General features: G+C 50.1%; 1 protein-coding gene across 1 annotated transcript; it reads left to right on the top strand.

Moving 5' to 3' along the window:
- Positions 1 to 2920: 2920 nt before the first annotated feature.
- LOC139275815 (myelin protein zero-like protein 3) lies at positions 2921 to 17472 on the top strand. The gene is made up of 4 exons (XM_070893055.1): positions 2921 to 3204; positions 4042 to 4392; positions 16450 to 16549; positions 16930 to 17472. The coding sequence occupies exons 1-4, from the start codon at positions 3030 to 3032 to the stop codon at positions 16943 to 16945; spliced, it is 642 nt and encodes a 213-aa protein (XP_070749156.1). The 5' UTR covers positions 2921 to 3029; the 3' UTR covers positions 16946 to 17472.
- Positions 17473 to 25338: the final 7866 nt, after the last annotated feature.

Genomic DNA, 25338 nt, shown 5'->3' on the forward strand with positions numbered 1-25338 from the left:
TTGTACATACCTCTGCGCACACCATGGAGCTCATCATTGCCAGTGTGCATCATCATCATCATCATAGGCAGTCCCTTGAATCGAGGATGACTTGTTTCCACTGCAAAAAGTTCACAGGCGTTTCAATGAAGGACCTAAAATTCCAGCTCCGAACTCAATCTTGAAGGGCGGAAGATGCCTGTTCTTGAATTTTTTTAACATGTGGGGACATTTGCACACCAGCCACCACACAGGCTTGACAGAGCTAGGTTTTGGCCTAGTAGCAAGGAGTAACCAAGACGACTGAAGACCAACTCTGCAACCCGGATCTAGCGCGCACACATATCGCAGTGTGGGCTGGCCCGTGCTGCCCCTGGGCCCTCGCCTCTTCTGGGCCCCGAACTCATGCCTCCCCTGGGTCCCGATATCGTCCCTCTACAATCTCTCGCTGTTCCTTCGCCCCGACCTCGTCGCTCCTGTAGTATCTGCCCACGCTCCAATCACAGACCTGGACCTTGATGACATCCCTTTTCACTGCCGGTGTGCAGACAATGGTGGACTCCCAGAGAGACCGCACAGATCCAGACCTCATGATGTCATGGGCGATGTGGCAGCTTCCATTGCAGAACAGGCGGAAGCAACGCAACGTCTTGGTGCTGCATAGAGTCGATGGTTGCTTGCATGGTAGCTTAGACTGCTATCGTGCAGTCTCAACTTGATGCCACACAATGTCTTGGTGCTGTCTTTCAGTCTCAGCTGCATGTCTCGCAAGCTCTGACTGCTGCCATCGTCACTGGGTCCATCACAGTCAACCGGGGATCTCAGTGTCACAGCAGCCCAGCAATCTGTCCTGCAGCAGATTGGTGGGGATGCTGAGGTGCTGGCCCGGGTGATTGGCAGTGGGTCAGTGGAGCAGGAACCTGCTGTCCTCTCTCAGGTTGACAGCATTCCTGATCCCACCACTGCCACTCCACCATTGCCCTTGTCGCTGCCTGTCACCCAGCCAGCCCAGACAGCCGCCGCCCAGCCTGAGGTGTTGCAGTCTGCATCCGGGCCTTCCAGGCCCAGAGCTGGTCGAGGGCGTCCTGCAAGGCCATCTGTAGTCTCTTGCCATGCTGCTGCCACAGGGGACACTCTGCGAAGGAGTATTAGGATAGGTCAACAAAAGAGGGGATATAAGGAAATGCACAAGGGTGATGAATAATACACATTTATACATTTTATTGTTGTTTGATAAATGTTGATTGGAATGTTTAATGTTTGCTGTTGTCTCTCATTTCCATCTTCTGGTTTTGTAAGGAAGCGCAAAGTGATGTGGTGATGGGGACATCCAGAGGAACCGGGAAGTAGGATGGAAGTCAGTGGAAACGACCTCCCTTGCAGGATTGTAATGGAGTCGCTGCCTCCTCCTTCACGGCTGTTGCTGCTCCTCCTCGTCCTCCTGCTGTTGCTCCTCCACCTGCTCCTCCTGGTCCTCCTCCTCCTCCTCCTGAGGTGGTGCTGCTATGCCTGGCGGCAATGGCTGTGCCCTCATGATGGCCAGGTTGTGCATGATGCAGCAGACAACGATGAATCGGGACACAGGCGAATACTGCAGGACTCCTCCCAAGCGGTGAAGGCAGTGGAAACGATGTTCCTGGTGGCAGCATGGCTCTCATTGTATGAGTGCTGGGCAGGAGTGGTGGGGTTGTGGAGGGGAGTGATGAACCAGGTGGATAGCGGGCTCATTTTGGGGCTGGAACAGAGCTGGCACAAAATGAAGGTGTCGTGGTTGCTGCCAGGATAGCGGGTATTGACGCTGACTATTCTGCATGTATGGTCGCACAGCAACTGCACATTCAGAAGCGTTGGCCTTTGCAATTATGGAAGATCTCAGGATTGCGATGCGGTGCCCTCAAAGCGACGTGCAGTCGATGGCACCCTGCACCATGGGGAGGCCCACTATCTTGGCAAAGCCCTGCATCATGGGGAAGGAAATGTAATCCCTCCTCCTTCTGTGCAGAGCATCTGTGACCTCGCGAATGGAGCAATGGACGGCAACTTGGGAGAGTTGGAGATGTCCCCTGTTGCACACTGGAACGATCCATTGCTGTAGAAATTGACCTTGACTGCCACAGAGAGCTGTCCTTAGCCTGGTCTGAGACCCGAGGTCTGGTTGCAGCAGATGACAGAGCTCTGTGACCACGTCCTTGCAGAAACGCAGCCTTTACACACACTGCTCCTCAGTGAAATCGATATAGAACTGCTGCCGGAATACCCGGGGAGAGTAAGGCCTCCTGTTGCCAGCCCTCTGGTGCCTTCTTCCTCTGATGAAACGACAGAAATGCTTTAACTTCAAAGCTGCTGTGAGTTATTCAGGGGAAAGGTTAGGAGGCAGGAGACTCTTTGAGGTAAACATCGCTGCTATGGGTCCAACAGCCACTCTGCCTAACTGTTGGAAAACAGAAAAAAGTAATGGCCGACAGAAAATAGTTTTCAAGATGGTGCCTTTAAATAGCGCTGCTCCATCCCGTTCCCGACTGCGACTAGACAGCTGAAGCTATCATTGTCATCGCCAGATGCTAAGGTAGGTTGCTCGGGGCAATTTAACTTCCGGGGCGGTAAGGGGACGATGACATCATCATCGCCGTGCTGCCTCGTAGCGCCTCCGCAAAACCCCCCGCCCAATTTCGCGGGGCCGATTTTTGTGCCGCGACCGGGCGAAAACCATTTCCCAGTGATAAAAGGGGCAATTTCACCCTCTCAGTATAGTGTCTCGTACCCGTAGTATGTTTTCCAAACACTGAGTCTGCCCCCGTGCTGTGTTAATGTTGTCTCGCTCTCTCTCCACAGAGCTTTCTGTCAGTGGTTGGACAATGACCACCGCGGATACAGTGAGTGCTGAGGAAGGGAGGTCCACTGTCTTGCCGTGCAGTTTCACCCACCCACCCACTGATCGCCCGCTCACCGGCACTGTGAAATGGTTCAAAGTGCACTCACCATTTAACAGGGTTATTTTTAACTGCACATATTCTGGTCTGGGCCATTCACAGGGCGAGCTGTGTGAGAATATGAGACCGCAGGAAGGTGGGAATCGATTCAGATTCATGGGGAACTTCAGGAACAACGATGTCTCGATAATGATGGAGCGGCTGAGCCAGGCGGACAATGGTCGTTATTGGTGTGGTGTGGAGCTCAATATTGACAACTTTCAAGCATCGATAGGAACGCGTCTGAGTGTGAGAGGTGAGGAGCACTGCTCAGGGGCTGTCGCTGCTCCGATAGCTCAGTGAGGAAAGGCTCCACCTGGTCTGGTCCTGAGCCACACGGATCAATAAACTCTCAGCAGCCCCAGGCTATGAAGAGGGAATATTGCGCGGGGTTCCTGTTCCTGCTCATTTTCTAGTGACTCCTGCTGGAAGGTGTGTTCTTGGACATTGGATGAGACATTGGGTCTGCCTGTGATGCTCTCCACAGTCAAATATTCCATTGACACACATTGACCAGGCTTGTGCTCTAAGGAAGGCCATTTGGGTGAGGCAAACACAAATTAGATAGCTTTCTTTCAGTAATACTATTTTGAGATACAGTATATGAGCAATTTGATACGGCATTTAACCTCGACTAATGCAGTGTGATGCAGGTAGGTAGTATCAACACAAAGTACACTTATCATTTACAGGGAACAACACTGAAAGTGGTTCAGAGAGAAAGGGATCCAGGTTTTATTGTGCACACATCACTCAAGGTACAGGAACAATGCAGAGAGCCATAGCCAAAGCAGACAGGGTATTGGGTTGTATTAATAGAACCATTCAATGTAAGTCAAAGGACACCACCTCCCACTTTCTGCTAGTCTGAGAAACTTTCCTTACCTCCTATCCTCTGTTTTCTGTTTTGTAGCCATCTCTCAATCCGTTCTGCTACCCGGTCCCCTGACCCCACATTCTCTGGGACCCTTACTGGCTGAGTACTACACTGGGCAATGCCTCTACCCATAGACCACAGGGAGAGCTCTGAACTGAAACAAATTAAAGTTCTCATCAAGATGCTGATATATTGTGATGTCTGTCCTTTCCTCAGCTGCTAGTGGAAATGGCTCAGTGGTGAGAGGGACCAAGGGAGCTTCGGTTACATTGCCCTGTCTGTTCACACCCAGCGACCCCACCAACCTGACCACTGTTACATGGATGAGGAAGGAGCCCTACCAACACGTAGTCACATTTAGAGCCCAATCAAATGGATCTTGGACAACTGTAAACGGTGGAAATCGGTACGAGCTCATCGGGAACCCAAAGGAGGGAAACGCTTCAACCAGGATAAAGCAGCTGAGCGTGAAGGACAACCACACTTACCTGTGTCTGGTGGAGTACAAGCCACGGCTCAATTATCAATATCTGATCCAGACTGAGACATGTCTGCAGCTCGTACATGGTAAGAAACCATCCCTATATTCTCCAGTATATAGAGGTTGTACAGTGAGAAAACATTCATCAGCTGTGGCTCAGTGGGTAGCACTCTCGCCTCGGAGTCAGAAGGTCGTGTTTTCAAATTACACTTGAGCACATAGTCTAGGCTGACTTTCTCAGTGCATTACTGAGGGAGCGCTGCACTGTCAGTGGTGCTGTCTCTCGGATAAGATGTTAAACCGAGGCCCCGTCTGCCCTCACAGATGGATGTAAAAGATCCCATGGCACTATTTTGAAGAACAGTGATTCTCCCCGGTTTCCTGGTCAATACCAATTCCTGAAAAAAGCAAAAATATACAGGATATCTGCTCATTTATCACATTGCTATTTGTGAGAGTTTGCTGTGTGCAAATTGGCCCTGTGATACCATACATCACAACAGTGACTGCACTTCAAAAAAGTACTTCATTGGCTGCTTTCTTATTAATTCATGGGATGTGGGCATCGCTGGCAAGGGTGGCATTTATTGCCCATCCCTAATGACCCTCGCAGAAGGTGGCAGTGAGCTGCCTTCTTGAACCGCTGCAGTCCATGCAGTGCTTTGTGAGGGCCCGAGGTTGTGAAAGGTACTGTATAACTACAAGCACTTTTTCTTCTTAACTGACCGAATCCATCAGTTCCTGCAAATTGTGCCATTTTGGGGACATTGAGGCCAAAAATCCCCCTGGTCTCTATTGAAATACGTAGTGTCTGGGGGTGTTATGTATTGTCCAGGTACATTAAATGTATAGTTACAATGGTGCGCCACAAAGGACACTGTGGTGGGAGACCCGAAAGTACCTGCGAGACAGAGTATAAAAGGCTGCCCACCACACCTGTGAGGCACTCTGGAGTTACACAATAAAGGACTAAGGTCACAGCAGTTACTACAACACCAGACTGTGTGGAGTCAGTGATTTGGGTGCGACATACATCACATTGGCGACAAGGACACAGACGAGCTCTTCACACAACCATGGCTACTTTGGGCAGGCTAAAGGATTTCACAGAGGGTAATGACTGGGATGCCTTTACGGAAAGGCTCGAGTACTACTTTATCGCAAACGACCTGACAGGGAACACGAACGCACTGATGGAGAAGCGTAAGGCGATATTGCTGTCCAGTTGTGGCGATGAGGTTTACCGTCTCGTCAGGGATTTGCTGGCACCCGCGAGCGCCAAGGACAAATGATATGAGCAGCTGATTGAACTCATTCATAACCAACTGAAACCGAAGGAGAGCATTCTCACGTCCAGACACAAATTCTACCACCACTGCAGACCTGAGGGCCAGGATGTCACCAAATATGCTGCGGACATCAGGCGACTTGCGGCGCCGTGCGATTTTGGCACATACCTTGACGAGGCGTTGCGAGACGTCTTTGTTATGGGGATTGGCCATGAGGGTCTCCTTCACAAGCTGCTATTTGCTGAATCTACAGTCAGCCTGCAGCAAGCCATCATCATCAGCCGGGCATTTATGACCTTGACTTGCAGCACCCCAAGCAGATGATCCACACGGTCTCGAACCCGGCAGGTACTATTCACAGGATAGCGCCCGTCACGGACAAAACTGCAGAATGTGTCTCTGCCCAGGGCAGGGAGCACGGACCTCCGGGTCCTGGAACTCAGAGTCCGCCGAGGGGGGGCTAATCGAGTGGCACCATGCTGGCGCTGCGGAGGAAGCCATGGGGCTCACCGGTGCAGGTTTGTGGAGTATACGTGCAATACCTGCCACACGAAAGGCCACCTTCGGCGTATGTGCAAAAGAAACACGACTCACCGTGTGGCTGAGGAGATGGTAGATGATCCGCTATCCAGCGAGGAGCATTGTGGCTTGGCTCTACGGGCATCCCAGCCCCAGGTAGAAGAAGATGATGCGTTTGGACTGTATACGTGTACCGACGATTCAGCCCCAGTGATTATGGAAGTCAAGATTAGCGGAGTCCCAGTGAGTATGGAAGTGGACACGGGGTCGGGTCAGTCGCTGATGAGTCAGGAAACTTTTGATAAACTGTGGATTAACCCGGCTGCACGACCCAAGCTGGTCCCGGTCACGGCGAAGCTGCGTACCTACACCAGGGAACTGATACCTGTTCTCGGCAGAGCGGATGTGCAGGTATCTCACGGGGGCGAGACGCACGGTTTACCTTTGTGGATCATTGCAGGCGATGGGCCGACGCTACTCGGCAGGAGATGGATGGGGAAGGTCCGTGGGAGCTGGGAAGACTTCATTGCTCCACAGACCGCTGTCCCCCCGTGTTCACAGGCAGAGCAGGCCTCCACCTTCGGATCGGATGGCAGTGAAGGAAGCGTGTGTGGGGTTGGGCAGAGCAGCGGTGGCTGCCGACTCTCCCCCTGCAAAGTCTGAGAGTGAGAAAGTGGCGCTGGAACCAGCAGCAGCACCGACCGAGCTGGAGAAGAGAGAAGGGCTTCGACGGGCTGCTCCAGCAGGCACCACCGGCCCGCAGGCAGAGGCGGCCGTTCGCGGGGCTTGCAGTGGGAGGAGCGGTGAATCGGCAGTTTCGGGAGCGGGACTCGCTCGGCGACATGGTGAGGGCCGGTGCTCCGAGGAGCGGGGCTCGTTCAGGATCGGCTGCGGCAGTGAGGAGGTCAGCTTCGGAGGACGTGTGTGTGTGTGTGTGTGTGTGGCGGATCTCGAGAGAGAGAGGGAGAGCAGGCAGCAGCACAGCGAGTTCAAGATGGCGGCGAGCCTCGTGGCAGAAGAGTTCTGCAGAGAGAGGCAGGCAGGACCAGCAGAGCACCTAAAATGGTGGCGCCCAGTCGAAACCTCGTGGGAAAAACAAAATGGCGTCTTAAAAGGGAAATGTACCCGGGAGTCTTAAAGGGGCCTTACACCGTTGGTGGTCCCCACAAAGAGACTTTTGTAAGGGCAAGAGCGAGTCAAAATGATTATTGTGATTTGTATGATGACGTGATTTATGACAAGAGTTAATATTTTGGTGCTAAAATGATTACTGTGATTAAAATGATTGATATGATTGGTGAAAAGAGATAATATCACAATGCACAGTTAAAAGGGTTAATGGATCTGTGACTAACATGACTAATGGATTAATGTGAGTTCTGATTTTATGTGATTTATGCAATGGTTCAGCGGTTGCAGACAAGCTGCAAAGGCAACTATTTTCTGAGAATAGAGGCAACGCACTAGTTGCGATACCCTGTCTCAGCGCAGCCCATTACCTCAGGCAAAAAGGGTCAGTATGCCACCACCATACCTCACCCAGTGGAGCTGGGATTAAATAACTATTCAGTGTACCTGCAACCTTTTGATATAATTCTTCAATGCATCTATATGTATCATAGAAATATACTCTCTATGTGTACCTGCTTTCTATTGGAGATTATGTTTGTGTACTTGTATCACCCATGTAAGGACTGCGAATACCACATACTTGCACCGGATCGCAAACATAATCTCTACATGGGGGCTGGGGGGAGAGAGGGAAGTGGATGTCATGGACTCACACTCCCAAATCAACCAGGACCAACAAAGCCGAGGTTACCGACAATGTGCTTTTGGAACTGGGGGGGCGGGGAGTGAGATGTTATGTATTGTCCAGGTACATTAAATGTATAGTTACAATGGTGCGCCACAAGGGGCGCTGTGGTGGGAGAACCGAAAGTACCTGCGAGACAGAGTATAAAAGGCTGCCCACCACACCTGAGGGGCACACTGGAGTTACACAATAAAGGACTAAGGTCACAGCAGTTACTACAACACCATACTGTGTGGAGTCAGTGATTTGAGAGCTACATACATCACAGAGAGTGGTCCTTATTTTAAACATGAAAGGTGGGTGCCCGCAATATAAGGTGCGAAAATCATGGGCACCCACTAACCAAAGGAGACTGCGTACATAGTAAACGGGTAGTAAGATGAGGGGCAGGGCCGATTCGGGACTAGAAAACAGACGGACGCATTGAGGCAGAGGGTATGGCTGAGGTGATAAATGAACACTTTACATCTGTCTTCATCAAGGAAGAAGATGCTGCCATAAACATAGTGAAGGAGAAGGTAGAGGAGATACTGGATGGGATAAAAATTATGAAGAGGAGATAGTAGAAAGGCTGGCTGTACTTAAAATAGATAAACCAACAGGACAAGATAGAATCCATCCAAGGACGCTGAGGGAAGTGAAGGAAGAAATCACGGAGGTACTGACCATAATCTTCCAATCCTTCATAGATACGGGGCTCATGCCAGAGGATTGGAGAATTGAAAATGTTACAGCAAGCGCAGGCAGCGGAAAGAGCGTGCGGCAAACCTGTCCCACCCAACCTTTCCCTCAACGACTATCTGTCCCACCTGTGACAGGGACTGTGGTTCTCGAATTGGACTGTTCAGCCCCCCGAGGACTTATTTTAAGATTGGAAGCAAGTCTTCCTCGATTCCGAAGGACTGCCTATGATGATGATTGTCATGTTTGTAACCTTCACATAACTGTAACCAATATGTAACAACACTGTACACTGTATACAACTGTGAAATACACACCTTGACCACAGGGGGTGAACTTGTGGGAGACACTCCTTACCTGGTCAGCCAGGTGCTTAAAGGGAGGTTCCACGCAGGCTCAGCACTCCTTGGTCCCGGGGAATAAAGGTGCAGGTCATGAGTGACCTTGTCTGCAGTATATGCCTCATGTGAATATGTTCTAGAGTTGAGAACTCTACATCTGGCGACGAGAAACGGGAATCACTGAACCACAAGGATGGCCACCGGTAGCACAGAGGAACGTTACTGTGTGGGTGAGGACTGGGACGATTTTGTGGAGCGACTCCAGCAGACCTTTGTCACAAAGGACTGGCTGGGAGTGGAAGCGGCTGACAAGCGGAGGGCGCATCTACTGACAAGCTGCGGGTCAAAAACGTACGCGCTGATGAAAGACCTGCTTGCACCTCTCAAGCCGGCCGACAAGTCCTTCGAAGAGCTCAGCCAACACCTGAAACCGGCGAGCAGCGTACACATGGCCCGGCACCGGTTCTACACACACAGGCGTCGGGAAGGGCAAAACATCTCGGACTTCGTTGCAGACCTGAGGTGCTTGGCCAGCTTCTGTAAGTTCACAGACGCCTGCAGGGGGGGAGATGTTAAGGGACTTTTTCATTGAGGGCATTAGTCCTGCCGGTATTTTCAGGAAGCTTATTGAGGATAAGGACTTGACTTTGGAAAGGGCAACTTTGATAGCTCAGACCTTCTTGGCAGGGGAAGAGGAGACCAAGATAATTTGCGCAGCAGCCCTGGTTTTAACGTTGCGATGAACCAGGGAGTTAATGTTGCAAAAGTGATACAGAACCCCGCAGGCAGGCAAGGGCAATTCGACACCGCCCAGGCAGCAACAGGCTCTAGGGTGGGACAGCAACAGAGACAATGGCAGGAGGATCGGCAGTTCACGCCATCAAGAGGAACAATGCGTCCCGTGATGCGACCATTGACACCCACCACCAGAGTGCTTAGAAACAACCAAGGGGACAATCAGAGAGGAATTCCTGGTAACAGCCCCTTTGTGAACAACAGTCTCAGCCAATGCTGGAGATGCAAGTTCCAGCAGTTCACCTGCAGGAATTGTAATGCCAGAGGACATTTGGGTAGAATGTGTCAAAAGGCTGCAGCGAGGCTAATCTATGAAACAGAGGAATCAGACGAGGGGTCTGCAATGCAGGATGATGCCTGGGGCCAAGCCATGGATGCTGAGGTTCAGAGGGTTCATGTGGCTGACGTCCGCAGCTCATACACCAAAACGCCACCCATGATGCTGAAAGTTTTATTGAATGGCATCCCGGTGCACATGGAGCTGGATACGGGAGCCAGCCAGCCTTATGAGCGTCCAACAATTTGAGAGACTATGGCCACACAGAGCTATCAGGCCCAAACTGGAACGCATTGACACGCAGCTGCGCACGTACACCAAAGAAATCATCCCTGGGCAGTGCAAACCTGGTGGTAACACACAATGGATCACAGAACCGCCTGCCACTCTGGATTGTTCCGGGAAATGGCCCCGCACTTTTGGGAAGAAGCTGGCTAGCCGAGATGAACTGGAAATGGGGAGATGTGCACACCATTTCGTCTGTGGAGCGAAGTTCATGCTCGCAGGTCCTACAAAAATTCGAGTCACTGTTTCAACCCGGTGTCGGAACATTCAAGGACACTAAAGTAGTGATACGCATCACTCCGGATGCCAGACCAGTGCACCACAAAGCCAGAGCGGTGCCGTACGTGATGCGTGAGAAAATTGAGAGTGAATTGGACAGACTGCTCAGAGAGGGCATAATTTCACCCATTGAATTCAGTGACTGAGCAAGTCCCATCATTCCTGTCCTTAAAGCAGATGGCTCGGTCAGGATCTGCGGCGACTACAAAGCCACCATCAACCAAGTGTTGCTGCAAGACCAATACCCGCTACCGAGAGCGGAGGACCTTTTTGCCACGTTGACAGGTGGCAAGCTGTTCACTAAGTTGGACCTCACTTCAGCCTACATGACTCAGGAACTGGCTGAAGAATCCAAGCTTCTGACCACCATCACGACGCACAAGGGACTATTCATCTACAACAGGTGTCCATTTGGGATTCGTTCAGCGGCTGCAATCTTCCAGAGGAACATGGAAAGCTTGCTCAAATCTATTTCCGGCACAATCGTATTCCAAGACGACATCCTTATAACGGGTCGAGACACCGAGGAACACCTCCACAACCTGGAGGAGGTGCTATGCCGACTGGACCGAGTCGGCTTGCGGCTGAAAAAGGCCAAGTGTGTGTTTTTGGCCCCAGAGGTCGAGTTTTTGGGCAGGAGGGTTGCCGCAGATGGGATCAGGCCTACCGAATCAAAAACGGAGGCGATCCATCGTGCGTCCGGCCCGGCAACACATCGGAGTTGCGATCGTTCCTGGGACTTTTGAACTATTTTGGGAAATTCCTGCCTAACTTAAGCACATTGTCGGAGCCGTTACATGTGCTCCTGCATAAGGGTTGTAACTGGTTCTGGGGGGACTGTCAGGAACGGGCTTTCAACAGGGCGCGGAATCTGCTTTGTTCTAACAAACTGTTGACTTTGTATGACCCCTGTAAAAAACTAGTTTTAACATGCGATGCATCATCATGCGGGGTTGGGTGTGTGTTGCAGCAGGGAAATGACGACGGCCGACTACAACCGGTGGCTTATGCCTCCAGGTCGCTCTCCCCGGCAGAGTGTGATTACGGCATGGTCGAAAAGGAAGCACTCGCTTGTGTTTATGGTGTGAAAAAGATGCACCAATATCTTTTCGGCAGGCCATTCGAGTTAGAAATGGATCACAAGCCGTTAACATCCCTGTTGTCCGACAGCAAGGCTGTCAACGCCAATGCGTAAGCTAGCATACAGCGATGGGCTCTCACGCTGGCTGCGTATGACTACACCATACGGCACCGGCCTGGCACTGAAAATTGTGCTGACGCACTCAGCAGGCTTCCGCTGGCCACCACCGAGGGGGCAGCGGAGCAAAGCGCTGAGATGGTCATGGCTGTTGAGGCTTTTGACACCGCAGGCTCCCCCATCACAGCCCGCCAGATCAAAATCTGGACAAACAGAGATCCCCTCCTATCCATGATAAAGAAATGTGTCCTGACTGGGAATTGGGCGCCCGCCCACAGGGCGTGCCCCGATGAGGTCAGACCGTTTTAGAGATGGATGGATGAGCTCCCCATCCAAGCCGACTGCCTACTATGGGGCAGCCAGGTGGTCATGCCCCAGAAAGGAAGGGAAGCGTTCATCAGGGAACTCCACAGCGAGCACCCTGGCATTGTGCTAATGAAGGCCATTGCCCGGTCACATGTATGGTGGACGGGGATTGACTCAGACCTGGAACACTGGGTTCGCAGGTGCACGACGTGTGCCCAGCTGGGCAATGCCCCCAGGGAGGCCCCGCTCAGCCCGTGGCCCTGGCCCACCAGGCCATGGTCACGCATCCACATGGACTATGTGGGGCCGTTCATGGGAAAAATGTTCCTGATTGTAGTCGATGCATACTCGAAATGGATCGAGTGCATCATATTAAACTTGTGCACGACATCCATCACTGTGGAAAGTCTGCGCACGATTTTCGCGACCCACAGCTTGCCAGACATTCTGGTTAGCGACAATGGCCCATGTTGCACCAGTTTATGTCAGGTAATGGCATTAAACATGTCCGGACGGCACCGTTCAAGCTGGCTTCCAATGGCCAGGCAGAACGTGTGGTCCAAATCATAAAACAAGGCATGCTCCTTATCCAGGGACCCTCCCTTCAGTACAGCCTATCGCGCCTCCTGCTGGCCTATAGGTCCTGCCCGCACTTGCTCACGGGAGTCCTGCCAGCAGAACTCCTCATGAAACACATGCTCAAAACGCGGCTGTCCCTCATTCACCCAAGCCTGGCAGACATTGTTGAGGGCAAGCGGCAGTTCCAAACCGAGTGCCATGATCACAACTCAAGGGGGAGGTGTATAGAAATGGATGACCCGGTATTTGTGCTTAACCATGCACTAGGACCCAAGTGGCTTGAGGGCACCGTAATTGGCAAAGAGGGAAATAGGGTCATAGCGGTCAGACTAAATAATGGGCAGATATGTCGCAAACATCTGGACCAGGTAAAGAAAAGATTCAGCATGGACACTGAGGAACCTGAAATAGACCATGGGGTGTCAACCACACCACTGAACGAGCAACAAGGACAGTCAACAGCATGCACAGTCCCTGCGGCCAGCCCGGACAGGCCGGAACCAACTCAGAGACGCATGTCACGGCTCAACCACCAGAGCCACAACTGCGGCGCTCCACGAGAGAGCGTCGACCACCTGAAAGACTCAATCTTTGATCCAAAGACATTGGGGGGGAGATGATGTCATGTTTGTAACCTTCACATAACTGTAACCAATATGTAACAACACTGTACACTGTATACAACTGTGAAATACACACCTTGACCACAGGGGCTGAACTTGTGGGAGACACTCCTTACCTGGTCAGCCAGGTACTTAAAGGGAGGCTCCACGCAGGCTCAGCGCTCCTTGGTCCCGGGAATAAAGATGCAGGTCATGAGTGACCTTGTCTGCAGTATATGCCTCGTGTGAATATGTTCTAGAATTGAGAACTCTACAATGATGATGATGCATTGGTTGTCATGTTCCAAAATTCCACAGATGCTAGAACAGTTCCTGCGGATTGGAAGGTAGAAAATGTAACCTCACTATATAAGAAAGGAGGGAGAGAGAAAACGGGAAAATACAGACCAGTTAGCCGGACATTACTTGTAGGGAAAATGCTAGAATCTGTTAATCAGGACGCGGTAACAGGGCACTTAGAAAATAATAATAGGATTGGGCAGAGTCAACACGGATTTATGAAAGGGAAATCATGTTTGCCAAATCTGTTTGAGGTTGTAACAAGCAGAATAAATAAGGGTGACCAGTGGATGTAATGTATTTGGATTTTCAGAAGGCATTCGATAAGGAGCCACACAAGAGGTTATTAAACAAAATTAGGGCTCATGGGATTGGGGATAATATACTAGCATGGATTGAGGATTGGTTAATGGACATAAAACAGAGAGTAGGAATAAACAGGTCATTTTCGGATTGGCAGGCTGTAACTAGTGGTGTGCTGCAAGGATCAGTGCTGGGGCCTCAGCTGTTCACAATCTATATCAATGATTTGGATGAGGGGACCGAATGTAAATATATCCAAGTTTGCTGATGATACAAAGCTGGTGGGAATGTAAATTGTGAGGGGGAAGCTTCAAGGGGTATGGTCATCATCATCATAGGCAGTCCCTCGGAATCGAGGAAGCCTTGCTACCACTCCTGAAGTGAGTTCTTTGCTGGCTGAACAGTCCAATACGAGAGCCATAGACTCTGTCACAGGTGGGACAGATAGTCGTTGAGGGAAGGTGGGGGGGGAGTGGTGGGAATGGTTTGCCGCACGCTCTTTCCGCTGCCTGCACTTGATCTCTGCACGCTCTCGGCGTTGAGACTCGAGGTGTTCAGCACCCTCCCGGATGCACTTTCTCCACTTAGGGCGGTCTTTGGCCAGGGACTTCCAGGTGTCAGTGGGGATGTCACACTTTATCAGGGAGGCTTTGAGGGTGTCCTTGTAATGTTTATGCTGCCCACCGTTGGCTCGTTTGCCGTGAAGGAGCTCCGTGTAGAGCACTTGCTTTGGGAGTCCTGTGTCTAGCATGCGAACTATGTGGCCTGCCCAGCGGAGCTGATCGAGTGTGGTCAGTGCTTCAAAGCTGAGGATGTTAGCCTGGACGAGGACACTGATGTTGGTGCGCCGGTCCTCCCAGCGATTTATAGGAGACATTGTTGGTGATATTTCTCCAGTGACTTGAGGTGTCTACTGTACATGGTCCACATCTCTGAGCCACACAGGAGGGCGGGTATTACTACAGCCCTGTAGACCATGAGCTTGGTGGCAGTTTTGAGGGCCTGGTCTTCAAACACTCTTTTCCTCAGGTGGCCGAAGGCTGCATTGGCGCACTGGAGGTGGTGTTGGATCTCGTCGTCGATGCCTGCTCTTGTTGATAGGAGGCTCCCAAGATATGGGAACGCCCTTGCTCCAAGCACTGACACCTGTTCAATCACAACCAGGAAACACCAGGACTGGTTTGATGAGAATGATCTGGAGATCCAAGAGCTAAGATCGCAAGTGCAGGGCATTTCTGAGCCTTAAACAACAACCCAACACGGGAGCAGCAAAGCAACATTACAGACGGCTCAAGGCTGAGGTTCAACAAAAAACCCGGGACCTAAAGAACAGGTGGTGGATGGAGAAAGCACAGGAGTTACTGCAGCTGGCAGACAGCCATGATGTGCAAGGATTCTTCATCGCAGTCAAGGCCGCCTACGGGCCAAACACCCAAGGACCCACCCCACTGCTGGCCAAGAACAGGGGAACACTCATCAAGGACACCGAGGCAGTCAGGGCCCACTGGAAGGAGCACTTTGAAGATCTACTCAACAGAGACTCTGCCTTTGACTCGAGTGTTCTCGACTCCATCCCGCAGCATTCGACCCGCCACCACTTCAGTAAGACCCCAACACTGCACTAGGTAGAAAAAGCCATAAGACAGCTTAAAAACAAAGGGGATACAAACAGGCTAAGTGAGTGGGCAAGAACATGGGAAATGGAATATAATGTGGCGAAATGTGAAGTTATCCACTTTGGTTGGAAAAATAGAAAGCAGAGTATTTTTGAAATAGTGAAAAATTAGGAAATGTTGGTGTTCAGAGGGACCTGGGTGTCCTTGTTTACGAATCACTGAAAGTTAACATGCAGGTACAGCAAGCAATTAGGAAAGCAAATGGTATGTTGGCCTTTATTACAAGAGGATTTGAGTATAAGAGTAAAGACACCTTACTGCACTTATATAGGGCCCTGGTGAGACCACAACTGGAGTATTGTGTAGTTTTTGTCTCCTTACCTAAGGAAGGATATACTTGCCATAGAGTGCAATGAAGGTTCACCAGACTGATTCGTGGGATGGGGGGATTGGCCTATGAGATGAGATTGAGTAGACTTGGCCTATATTCTCTGGAGTTTAGAAGTATGAGAGGTGATCTCATTGAAAGATTCAAGATTCTTACAGGGTTTGACAGGGAGGATACAGAGAGGATGTTTCCCCTGGCTGGGGAGTCAAGAACCAGGAGTCACAGGGGAACCAGGGTTGTGGATGCTCACACGTTGAGTATATTCAAGACAGCTATCGATAGATTTTTGAATATTAAGGGAATCAGGGGATATGGGGATAGTGCAGGAAAGTGGAGTTGAGGTAGAAGATCAGCCATGAACTTATTGGATGGCGGAGCAGGCTCGAGGGGCCGAATGGCCTATTCCTGCTCCAATTTCTTATGTTCTTATGTAGCTGAGCTCCATCACCACAATATTTCTGCCTTACAGTCGAGTTTCACACTTGTCTACAGGCTTTGATTAATTGTCTCTATTGTTGGTATCTCACCTTTGCTTGTCTGCGATTTGATCTCTCTCACTTTCTGTTCAGTTGCAGAGGCTTTCCCCGTTGCGATATTGTGCATTCCACTCGGAGTGAAACTCCTTGCTCTTTTCGTGATCTGTATCACTTTATACAGAGACAAAACCAGGTATGTAACATTGCTGGGAGACTCTTACCTTTAAATGGCTGAAGCCCGATTCCTGGGTGAGCCTTGGTCAGTGTGTGTTGGTTGGCAGGAGAGTCAAACACTTGAGCGATCCTAGTCGAGCCAATGACCACACAGTACATGTCCAGCCGGGATCACTGGATACCAGCAGGAGCAGGAACTCTGCGCAATGTTTCCTCTCCCTGTCCCAGTGGCATTTAGACCAATTGGTGAGCCCCAGCTGGGAATGGCTGGCAAATTTATATTTTTAAATGTGCGGTGAATCCTATTTAAACAGCCGCTGGTTGTATATGGAGGTGATGAAAGTGCTCTTATTTTATAGTTCACACAGCTCATTTTAATTGGTCTTGTTTTATCCACAGAAAGGAGCAGAACTGATCCACCCCAGGAGGCTGAGAAACCAAATGTACAAACCGCAGTATAAATCTTTTCTGCTCTCCCCGCACTGACTCTCACTCAGCAATTCAAGCTGAATTTGCTTTATTGATCAATTGTTGAATGATCCAGATCCTGGCTGCAAAATTCTTCCTGTTAATCAGCTATTCGGCACAGCCCTGCATCACCTTGTCATTTTGAATGGAATCCTCGGAGGATCATTCCCAATATAAGTCTGTATAAACGCCCAGGCTTTATCTATGATCTGAATAGTGGGAGAGGACATGGGGCAGAGGTGACTGTGAGTACGATAGGTGGGAAACGGCAATTATTGCATGTGATTTGCTCAGGGAACTGGCTGCTGTTTCCAACTCCTCGGCTGTGCCGGGAGATTCTGCTGGAGGTCAGCCAGCTTTCAATAGCTGACCTCAGAGTGAATCTGTGCTTTTACTGTCAGTGTATCAAAGTTAAATGATGGAGCTGCAATGATTGTGAAGAGTGCTCTAAATAAACAATTGGTTGTGTATGAACATGGGCTCCTCCTTAGCATCGACTTGCATTTCATCGAATCTTACAGCACAGGAGGCCATTCGGCCCATTGTGCCTGTGCTGCACCTTTGAAAGCGCTATCCAATTAGTCCCACTCCCTCTGCTCTTTCTACATTGCCCCGCAACATTTTCACTTTCAAATGTTTCTCCAATTCTCTGTTGAAAGTTACGATTGAATCTGCTTTCAGGCAGTGCATTCCAGATCACAACTCGCTGCGTTAAATAAACATTCTCATCTTCCTTCTAACTAATTTATTGAAGTATGAAACGGCATTATTTGTGTCTGTTAATGTGACAAATTAGAATGAGATTTGTAATATAAAGAATAACCCGTTTCATAGTCCAAAAGTTTTCGGTTTTTAATTGAGTTAAAAATGACAAAGGTTAAATGGTAATCTGGTGAAATCCACACAGCAGAGTTTGCAGTTGGCTGGAGTTTGGTGTTTAAATCCACGTTCTTGTTTGTGATTTCTCAAGGCCTGTTGGTGAGGGAAGGTGCTGTAGACGTGTAGATTGGTGGCCTGCAGACGATGCCAGTGGTTTTCAGCAATGCTGATTGCAGCCAATGTTTTTTGTACTGGTGGTTGCTCGTTTCTGAGGGCCTTTGGTGTCTGTCTCTGTCCATTATCGAGTAGGCCGGCCATGAAGATTAGAGGCAATGGCAGTCAAAAGCTGAACTTGCCATGTTGTCTCTCGGACAGGTCACTGCCCTGTTCGATTTCAGTTGGCATCCCTTTCTTGTGGTTTTGTCACAGCTTAACGCTTCCTCTATGTTCCTCTCAGAAACTCTGTGCTTCCATCGCCAGCAAAAACAATTCAACAACACATTAAATATCACAATGTTGAGGAAATTATCACCAGATTATACAATTATCGTAGCCTTGGACTAAAATGTTAGAAATAATTCTTTGACAATCGGCCATTGGTGATTGAGTGGTTCCCACTAATTGTTAAGTATGGAAGAACTCCACCAGACTGAGTACTGTGAGCTAAAACTGATGTGACCTTAGTCTCTTTCATACAACTCCAGAGTGCCGAAGCAGCATGACCGACAACCTTTTATACGACCTTACACGAGGTGTGCAGTGACCCTTGGGCCTCCAACAGTTGCGCCCTCTGGTGGGAAGTCTTACACAGGTACAATGTTTACATAACTTCACCCCCCCTGCCCCCCCACCCCCCCCCAAAGTCTTTGATACAAATTATTTACAAGTTGAGACGATCTGGGGCCCTACGCTCCCTGGTTGATCGTCTGAGTTCAAACTCTGGCATGGGTGAGTTGATCGGACCATTGCTACATTGCAGACGCGGCTGGTCTGACAGGTCTGTTGGGAATGGTGGGTTCATCCTCCTGATTGACAGCGAGGTCGATTGCTGGTTGGATGTGTGTTGGTGGGTCGATGATGGTGATGTCCTCTTCAGGTTGTTCCTGGTTGTCGGTGAACCGCAGCTTGGTCTGATCCAAGTGCTTTCTGCACGTTTGTCCATTCAATAGTTTGACTACAAACACTCTATTCCCCTCCTTGGCCAAGACAATGCCAGCAACCAATTTAGGACCATGACCATAATTAAGGACAAACACAGGGTCGTTAACATCAATGGCACGCGATACAGCCGCGCAATCGTGGTACATGTCTTGCCGGTGACGCCGGGTTTCCACATGATCATTTTGTTCCGAATGGACTAGGGAGAGCCTGGTTTTGAGTGCTCTCTTCATTAACAATTCTGCAGGGGGAATCCCAGTGAGCGAGTGGGGTCGCGTCTGGTAGCTGAGTAGAACCCGAGATAAGCGGATCTGAAAGGAGCTTTCCGTCACGCATGTCAAGCTTTGCTTGATAGTTTGGACTGCCCGTTCCGCTTGACCGTTGGATGCAGGCTTAAACGGGGAAGACCTGTCATGCTTGATGCCATTGCGGGTCATAAACTCGTTGAATTCCGAGCTGAAACACAGTCCATTGTAACTGACAAGGTCGCCGGGCAAGCCATGGTTGGCGAACATAGCCCGGAGGCTTTCAATGGTGTCAGTGGATGTGCTGGATGACATGATTACGAATTCAATCCATTTAGAGCAAGCGTCCACTACAACTAAAAACATCTTTCCGAGAAAGGGGCCAGCAAAATCTACGTGGATTCTGGACCACGGTTTGGAGGGCCATGACCACAGACTCAATGGAGCCTCCCTTGGTTCATTGCTATCTGGGACCCCAAAGGACCAGTCTACTTAGCTGGACCCAGGCCAACTGTTGACATGTTATTAACCTACATGCTACCTGCCACCACCTCAGTAAAACCCCAACACTGCACGAGGTAGAAAAAGCCATAAGACAGCTCAAGAACAACAAGGCTATGGGAGCGGATGGAATCCCTGCTGAGGCACTGAAGTATGGCGGAGAGGCGCTGTTGGCGTGAATACACGACCTCATCCCACTCATCTGGAGGGAGGAGAGCATGCTGGGAGATCTCACAGATGCAGTGATCGTGACCATCTTTAAAAAAGGGGACAAGCCCGACTGCTGCAACTACAGAGGAATCTCCCCGCTATCAACCACTGGGAAAGTCGTCGCTAGAGTCCTCCTCAACCGTCTTCTCCCTGTGGGTGAGGAGCTCTTCCCGGAGTCACAGTGTGGATTTCGTACCCTACGGGGCACAACGGACATGATTTTTACAGCGCGACAGCTGCAGGAAAAATGCCGGGAACAGCCTTATACATGGCCTTCTTCGACCTTACAAAGGCCTTTGACACTGTCAACCGCGAGGGTCTATGGAGTGTCCTCCTCTGTTTCGGATGCCCCCAAAAGTTCGTCACCATCCTCCGCCTGCTCCACGATGACATGCAGGCCGTGATCCTTACCAACGGATTCATTACCGACCCAATCCACATCCGGACTGGGGTCAAACAGGGCTGCGTCATCGCTCCAACTTTCTTCTCAATCTTCCTCGCTGCCATGCTCCACCTCACAGTCAACAAGCTCCCCGCTGGAGTGGAACTAAACTACAGAACCAGTGGGAACCTGTTCAACCTTCGTCGTCCCCAGGCCAGGTCCAAGACCACCCCAACCTCTGTCGTCGAGCACCTGCGCACAAACAGAGGCTGAACACCAAGTCATAGACAACGTACTTATTGGGGCATACATAAGCATGGACCTTACGCTAAATATCCGTAAGACAAAGGTCCTCCACCAACCTGTCCCTGCCGGACAGCACTGCCCCCCAATCATTAAGATCATGACATGGCCTTGGTCAACATGGACCATTTCCTATACCCCGGGAGCCTCCTATCAACAAGAGCAGACATTGACGACGAGATCCAACACCGCCTCCAGTGCGCCTGTGTAGTCTTCGGCCGCCTGAGGAAAAGAGTGTTTAAAGACCAGGCCCTCAAATCTGGCACCAAGCTCATGGTCTACAGGGCTGTAGTAATACCCGCCCTCCTGTATGGCTCAGAGACATGGACCATGTACAGTAGACACCTCAAGTCGCTGGAAAAATACTACTAACAATGTCTCCGCAAGATCCTGAAAATCCACTGGGAGGACAGACGCACCAACATTAGCGTCCCCAATAAGGCCAAATCCCCAGCATTGAAGCACTGACCACACTTGATCAACTCCGCTGGGCAGGCCATATTGTCCGCATGCCAGAAACGAGACTTCCAAACCAACGCTCTACTCGGAACTCCTTCACGGCAAATGAGCCAAAGGTGGGCAGAGGAAACGTTACAAGGACACCCTCAAAGCCTCCATGATCAAATGCAACATCCCCACTGACACTGGGAGTCCCTGGCCAAAGACCGCCCTAAGTGGAGGAAGTGCATCCTGGTGGGTGCCGAGCACCTCGAGTCTCATCACCGAGAGCATGCAGAAACCAAGCGCAGGCAGCGGAAAGAGCGTGTGGCAAACCTGTCCCATCCACCCTTTTCCACAACGACTATCTGTCACACCTGTGACAGGGTTTGTGGTTCGCGTATTGGACTGTTCAGCCACTTAAGGAATCATTTTTAGAGTGGAAGCAAGTCTTCCTCGATTCTGAGGGACTGCCTATGATGATGATGAACCGACACCGCCAATAAAAACTAAAAAATTGGTCATTCACCTCCGTGCTGTTTGTGGGATCTTGCTGTGCACACATTGCAAGTGAATACACTTCGAGAAAAACGAACTCCTTGGCTGCGAAGAGCATTCGGGAAATGATTCACGAGGATATAGCGAGCATCTGAACTGCACCAGTCTTCCTTCATTATTTGCCTCTCGGAATCCTTAACGTGAGAGTCTGAATGGAGTCCTGGTTTGTGACTCTCATCAAGTGTAGTGCCAGTTCCTGACAGTCCTGCCTTGTGCACTTTGTTTCTGCATCACAGGGTGAGGGGGCTGAACTCTGAACCCAGTGGGACATTTAAACATCTAGCCTAACATCTGTGGTTGGGAAAATGTTGGAGTCCATTATTAAAGAAGCAGTAACAGGACATTTGGAAAAACATAATTCAGTCAGGCAGAGTCAGCATGGATTTATGAAGGGGAAGTCATGTTTGACAAACTTGCTGGAATTCTTTGAGGATAGAAACATAGAAACATAGAAAATAGGTGCAGGAGTAGCCCATTCAGCCCTTCTAGCCTGCACCGCCATTCAATGAGTTCATGGCTGTACATGCAACTTCAGTACCCCATTCCTGCTTTCTCGCCATACCCCTTGATCCCCCTAGTAGTAAGGACTACATCTAACTACTTTTTGAATATATTTAGTGAATTGGCCTCAACAACTTTCTGTGGTAGAGAATTCCACAGGTTCACCACTCTCTGGGTGAAGAAGTTTCTCCTCACCTCGATCCTAAATGGCTTACCCCTTATCCTTAGACTGTGATCCCTGGTTCTGGACTTCCCCAACATTGGGAACATTCTTCCTGCATCTAACCTGTCTAAACCCATCAGAATTTTAAACGTTTCTATGAGATACCCTCTCATTCTTCTGAACTCCAGTGAATACAAGCCCAGTTGATCCAGTCTCCAGCTGCAGATGGTACCACCTGAGTGAGCTCCAAACAGTACCCTGTCTGTCTGATGGTAAGCTCCAGACCGTACTCCCTGTCTGTCTGATAGTGAGCTGCAGACAGTACCCTGTCTGTCTGATGGTAAGCTCCAGACCGTACTCCCTGTCTGTCTGATGGTAAGCTCCAGACCGTACCCCCTGTCTGTCTGATAGTGAGCTCCAAACAGTACCCTGTCTGTCTGATGGTAAGCTCCAGACCATACTCCCTGTCTGTCTGATAGTGAGCTGCAGACAGTACCCTGTCTGTCTGATGGTAAGCTCCAGACCGTACTCCCTGTCTGTCTGATGGTAAGCTCCAGACCGTACCCCCTGTCTGTCTGATAGTGAGCTCCAAACAGTACCCTGTCTGTCTGGTGGTAAGCTCCAGACCGTACTCCCTGTCTGTCTGATAGTGAGCTGCAGACAGTACCCTGTCTGTCTGATAGTGAGCTGCAGACAATACCCTGTCTGTCTGATAGTGAGCTGCAGACAGTACCCTGTCTGTCTGATAGTGAACTGCAGACAATACCCTGTCTGTCTGATAGTGAGCTGCAGACAATACCCTGTCTGTCTGATAGTGAGTTGCAGACAATACCCTGTCTGTCTGATAGTGAACTGCAGACAATACCCTGTCTGTCTGATAGTGAGCTGCAGACAATACCTGTCTGTCTGATAGTGAGTTGCAGACAATACCCTGTCTGTCTGATAGTGAGCTGCAGACAGTACCCTGTCTGTCTGATGGTAAGCTCCAGACCGTACTCCCTGTCTGTCTGATGGTAAGCTCCAGACCGTACCCCCTGTCTGTCTGATAGTGAGCTCCAAACAGTACCCTGTCTGTCTGATGGTAAGCTCCAGACCGTACTCCCTGTCTGTCTGATAGTGAGCTGCAGACAGTACCCTGTCTGTCTGATGGTAAGCTCCAGACCGTACTCCCTGTCTGTCTGATGGTAAGCTCCAGACCGTACCCCCTGTCTGTCTGATAGTGAGCTCCAAACAGTACCCTGTCTGTCTGGTGGTAAGCTCCAGACCGTACTCCCTGTCTGTCTGATAGTGAGCTGCAGACAGTACCCTGTCTGTCTGATAGTGAGCTGCAGACAATACCCTGTCTGTCTGATAGTGAGCTGCAGACAGTACCCTGTCTGTCTGATAGTGAACTGCAGACAATACCCTGTCTGTCTGATAGTGAGCTGCAGACAATACCCTGTCTGTCTGATAGTGAGTTGCAGACAATACCCTGTCTGTCTGATAGTGAGCTGCAGACAATACTCTGTCTGTCTGATAGTGAGTTGCAGACAGTACCCTGTCTGTCTGATAGTGAGCTGCATACAATACCCTGTCTGTCTGATAGTGAACTGCAGACAATACCCTGTCTGTCTGATAGTGAGTTGCAGACAGTACCCTGTCTCTCTGATAGTGAGCTGCGGACAGTATCCCGTCTGTCTGATAGTGAACTGCAGACAATACCCTGTCTGTCTGATAGTGAGTTGCAGACAGTACCCTGTCTGACTGATAGTGAGCTGCAGACAGTACCCTGTCTGTCTGATAGTGAGTTGCAGACAGTACCCTGTCTGTCTGATAGTGAGTTGCAGACAGTACCCTGTCTGACTGATAGTGAGCTGCAGACAGTACCCTGTCTGTCTGATAGTGAGTTGCAGACAGTACCCTGTCTGTCTGATAGTGAGCTGCAGACAGTACCCTGTCTGTCTGATAGTGAGCTGCAGACAATACCCTGTCTGCCTGATAGTGAGTTGCAGACAGTAACCTGTCTGTCTGATAGTGAACTGCAGACAGTAACCTGTCTGTCTGATAGTGAACTGCAGACAGTAACCTATCTGTCTGATAGTGAGTTGCAGACAGTACCCTGTCTGTCTGATAGTGAGTTGCAGACAGTACCCTGTCTGACTGATAGTGAGCTGCACACAGTACCCTGTCTGTCTGATAGTGAGTTGCAGACAGTACCCTGTCTGTCTGATAGTGAGCTGCAGACAGTACCCTGTCTGTCTGATAGTGAGTTGCAGACAGTACCCAGTCTGTCTGATAGTGAGCTGCGGACAGTATCCTGTCTGTCTGACAGTGAGTTGCAGACAGTACCCTGTCTGTCTGATAGTGAGTTGCAGACAGTACCCTGTCTGTCTGATAGTGAGCTGCGGACAGTATCCTGTCTGTCTGACAGTGAGTTGCAGACAGTACCCTGTCTGTCTGATAGTGAGTTGCAGACAGTACCCTGTCTGTCTGATAGTGAGTTGCAGACAGTACCCTGTCTGTCTGATAGTGAGTTGCAGACAGTACCCTGTCTGTCTGATAGTGAGTTGCAGACAGTACCCTGTCTGTCTGATAGTGAGCTGCAGACAGTATCCTGTCTGTCTGACAGTGAGTTGCAGTCAGTGGTGGAGACCGGGGGTTTCCTGTCCTGGTGGTTGGGCCCAGTATAAAAGGCTGCACACCATACTTGTGCAGCACTCTGGAGTTTGGAATAAAGGACCGAGGTCACTACAGTTCAAGTACAACATATTGCCTCGTGGAGTCATTCATAAGTACACTATAGACATAACAGCTGGCGATGAGAATAAGGACTTTCATGCGATCATGGCTACCTTTAACACACTAAAAGAATATGCAGAGGGTGATGATTGGGATGCCTTCACGGAAAGGCTCGAACAATATTTCGTGGCAAACGACCTGGCAGGGGAGACGGACACATTGGAGGAGAAACGCAAGGCTATACTGCTGACCAGTTGTGGGCCCGAGGACTACCGCCTCATCAGTGACTTGCTGACACCCACGAAGGCCAAGGATGAGACATACGATGAGCTGACTGAACTAAT

Source organism: Pristiophorus japonicus, chromosome 1, assembly GCF_044704955.1.
Source record: "Pristiophorus japonicus isolate sPriJap1 chromosome 1, sPriJap1.hap1, whole genome shotgun sequence".
In the NCBI taxonomy this organism is placed as follows: Eukaryota; Metazoa; Chordata; class Chondrichthyes; family Pristiophoridae; genus Pristiophorus; species Pristiophorus japonicus.

Coding starts and splice junctions, on each gene's coding strand:
- LOC139275815 (XM_070893055.1), top strand. CDS start 3,030: ATGAGACCGCAGGAAGGTGGGAATCGATTCAGATTCATGGGGAACTTC. Junction 3,205..4,041: donor AACGCGTCTGAGTGTGAGAG/GTGAGGAGCACT, acceptor TCCTTTCCTCAG/CTGCTAGTGGAAATGGCTCA. Junction 4,393..16,449: donor ATGTCTGCAGCTCGTACATG/GTAAGAAACCAT, acceptor CTTTCTGTTCAG/TTGCAGAGGCTTTCCCCGTT.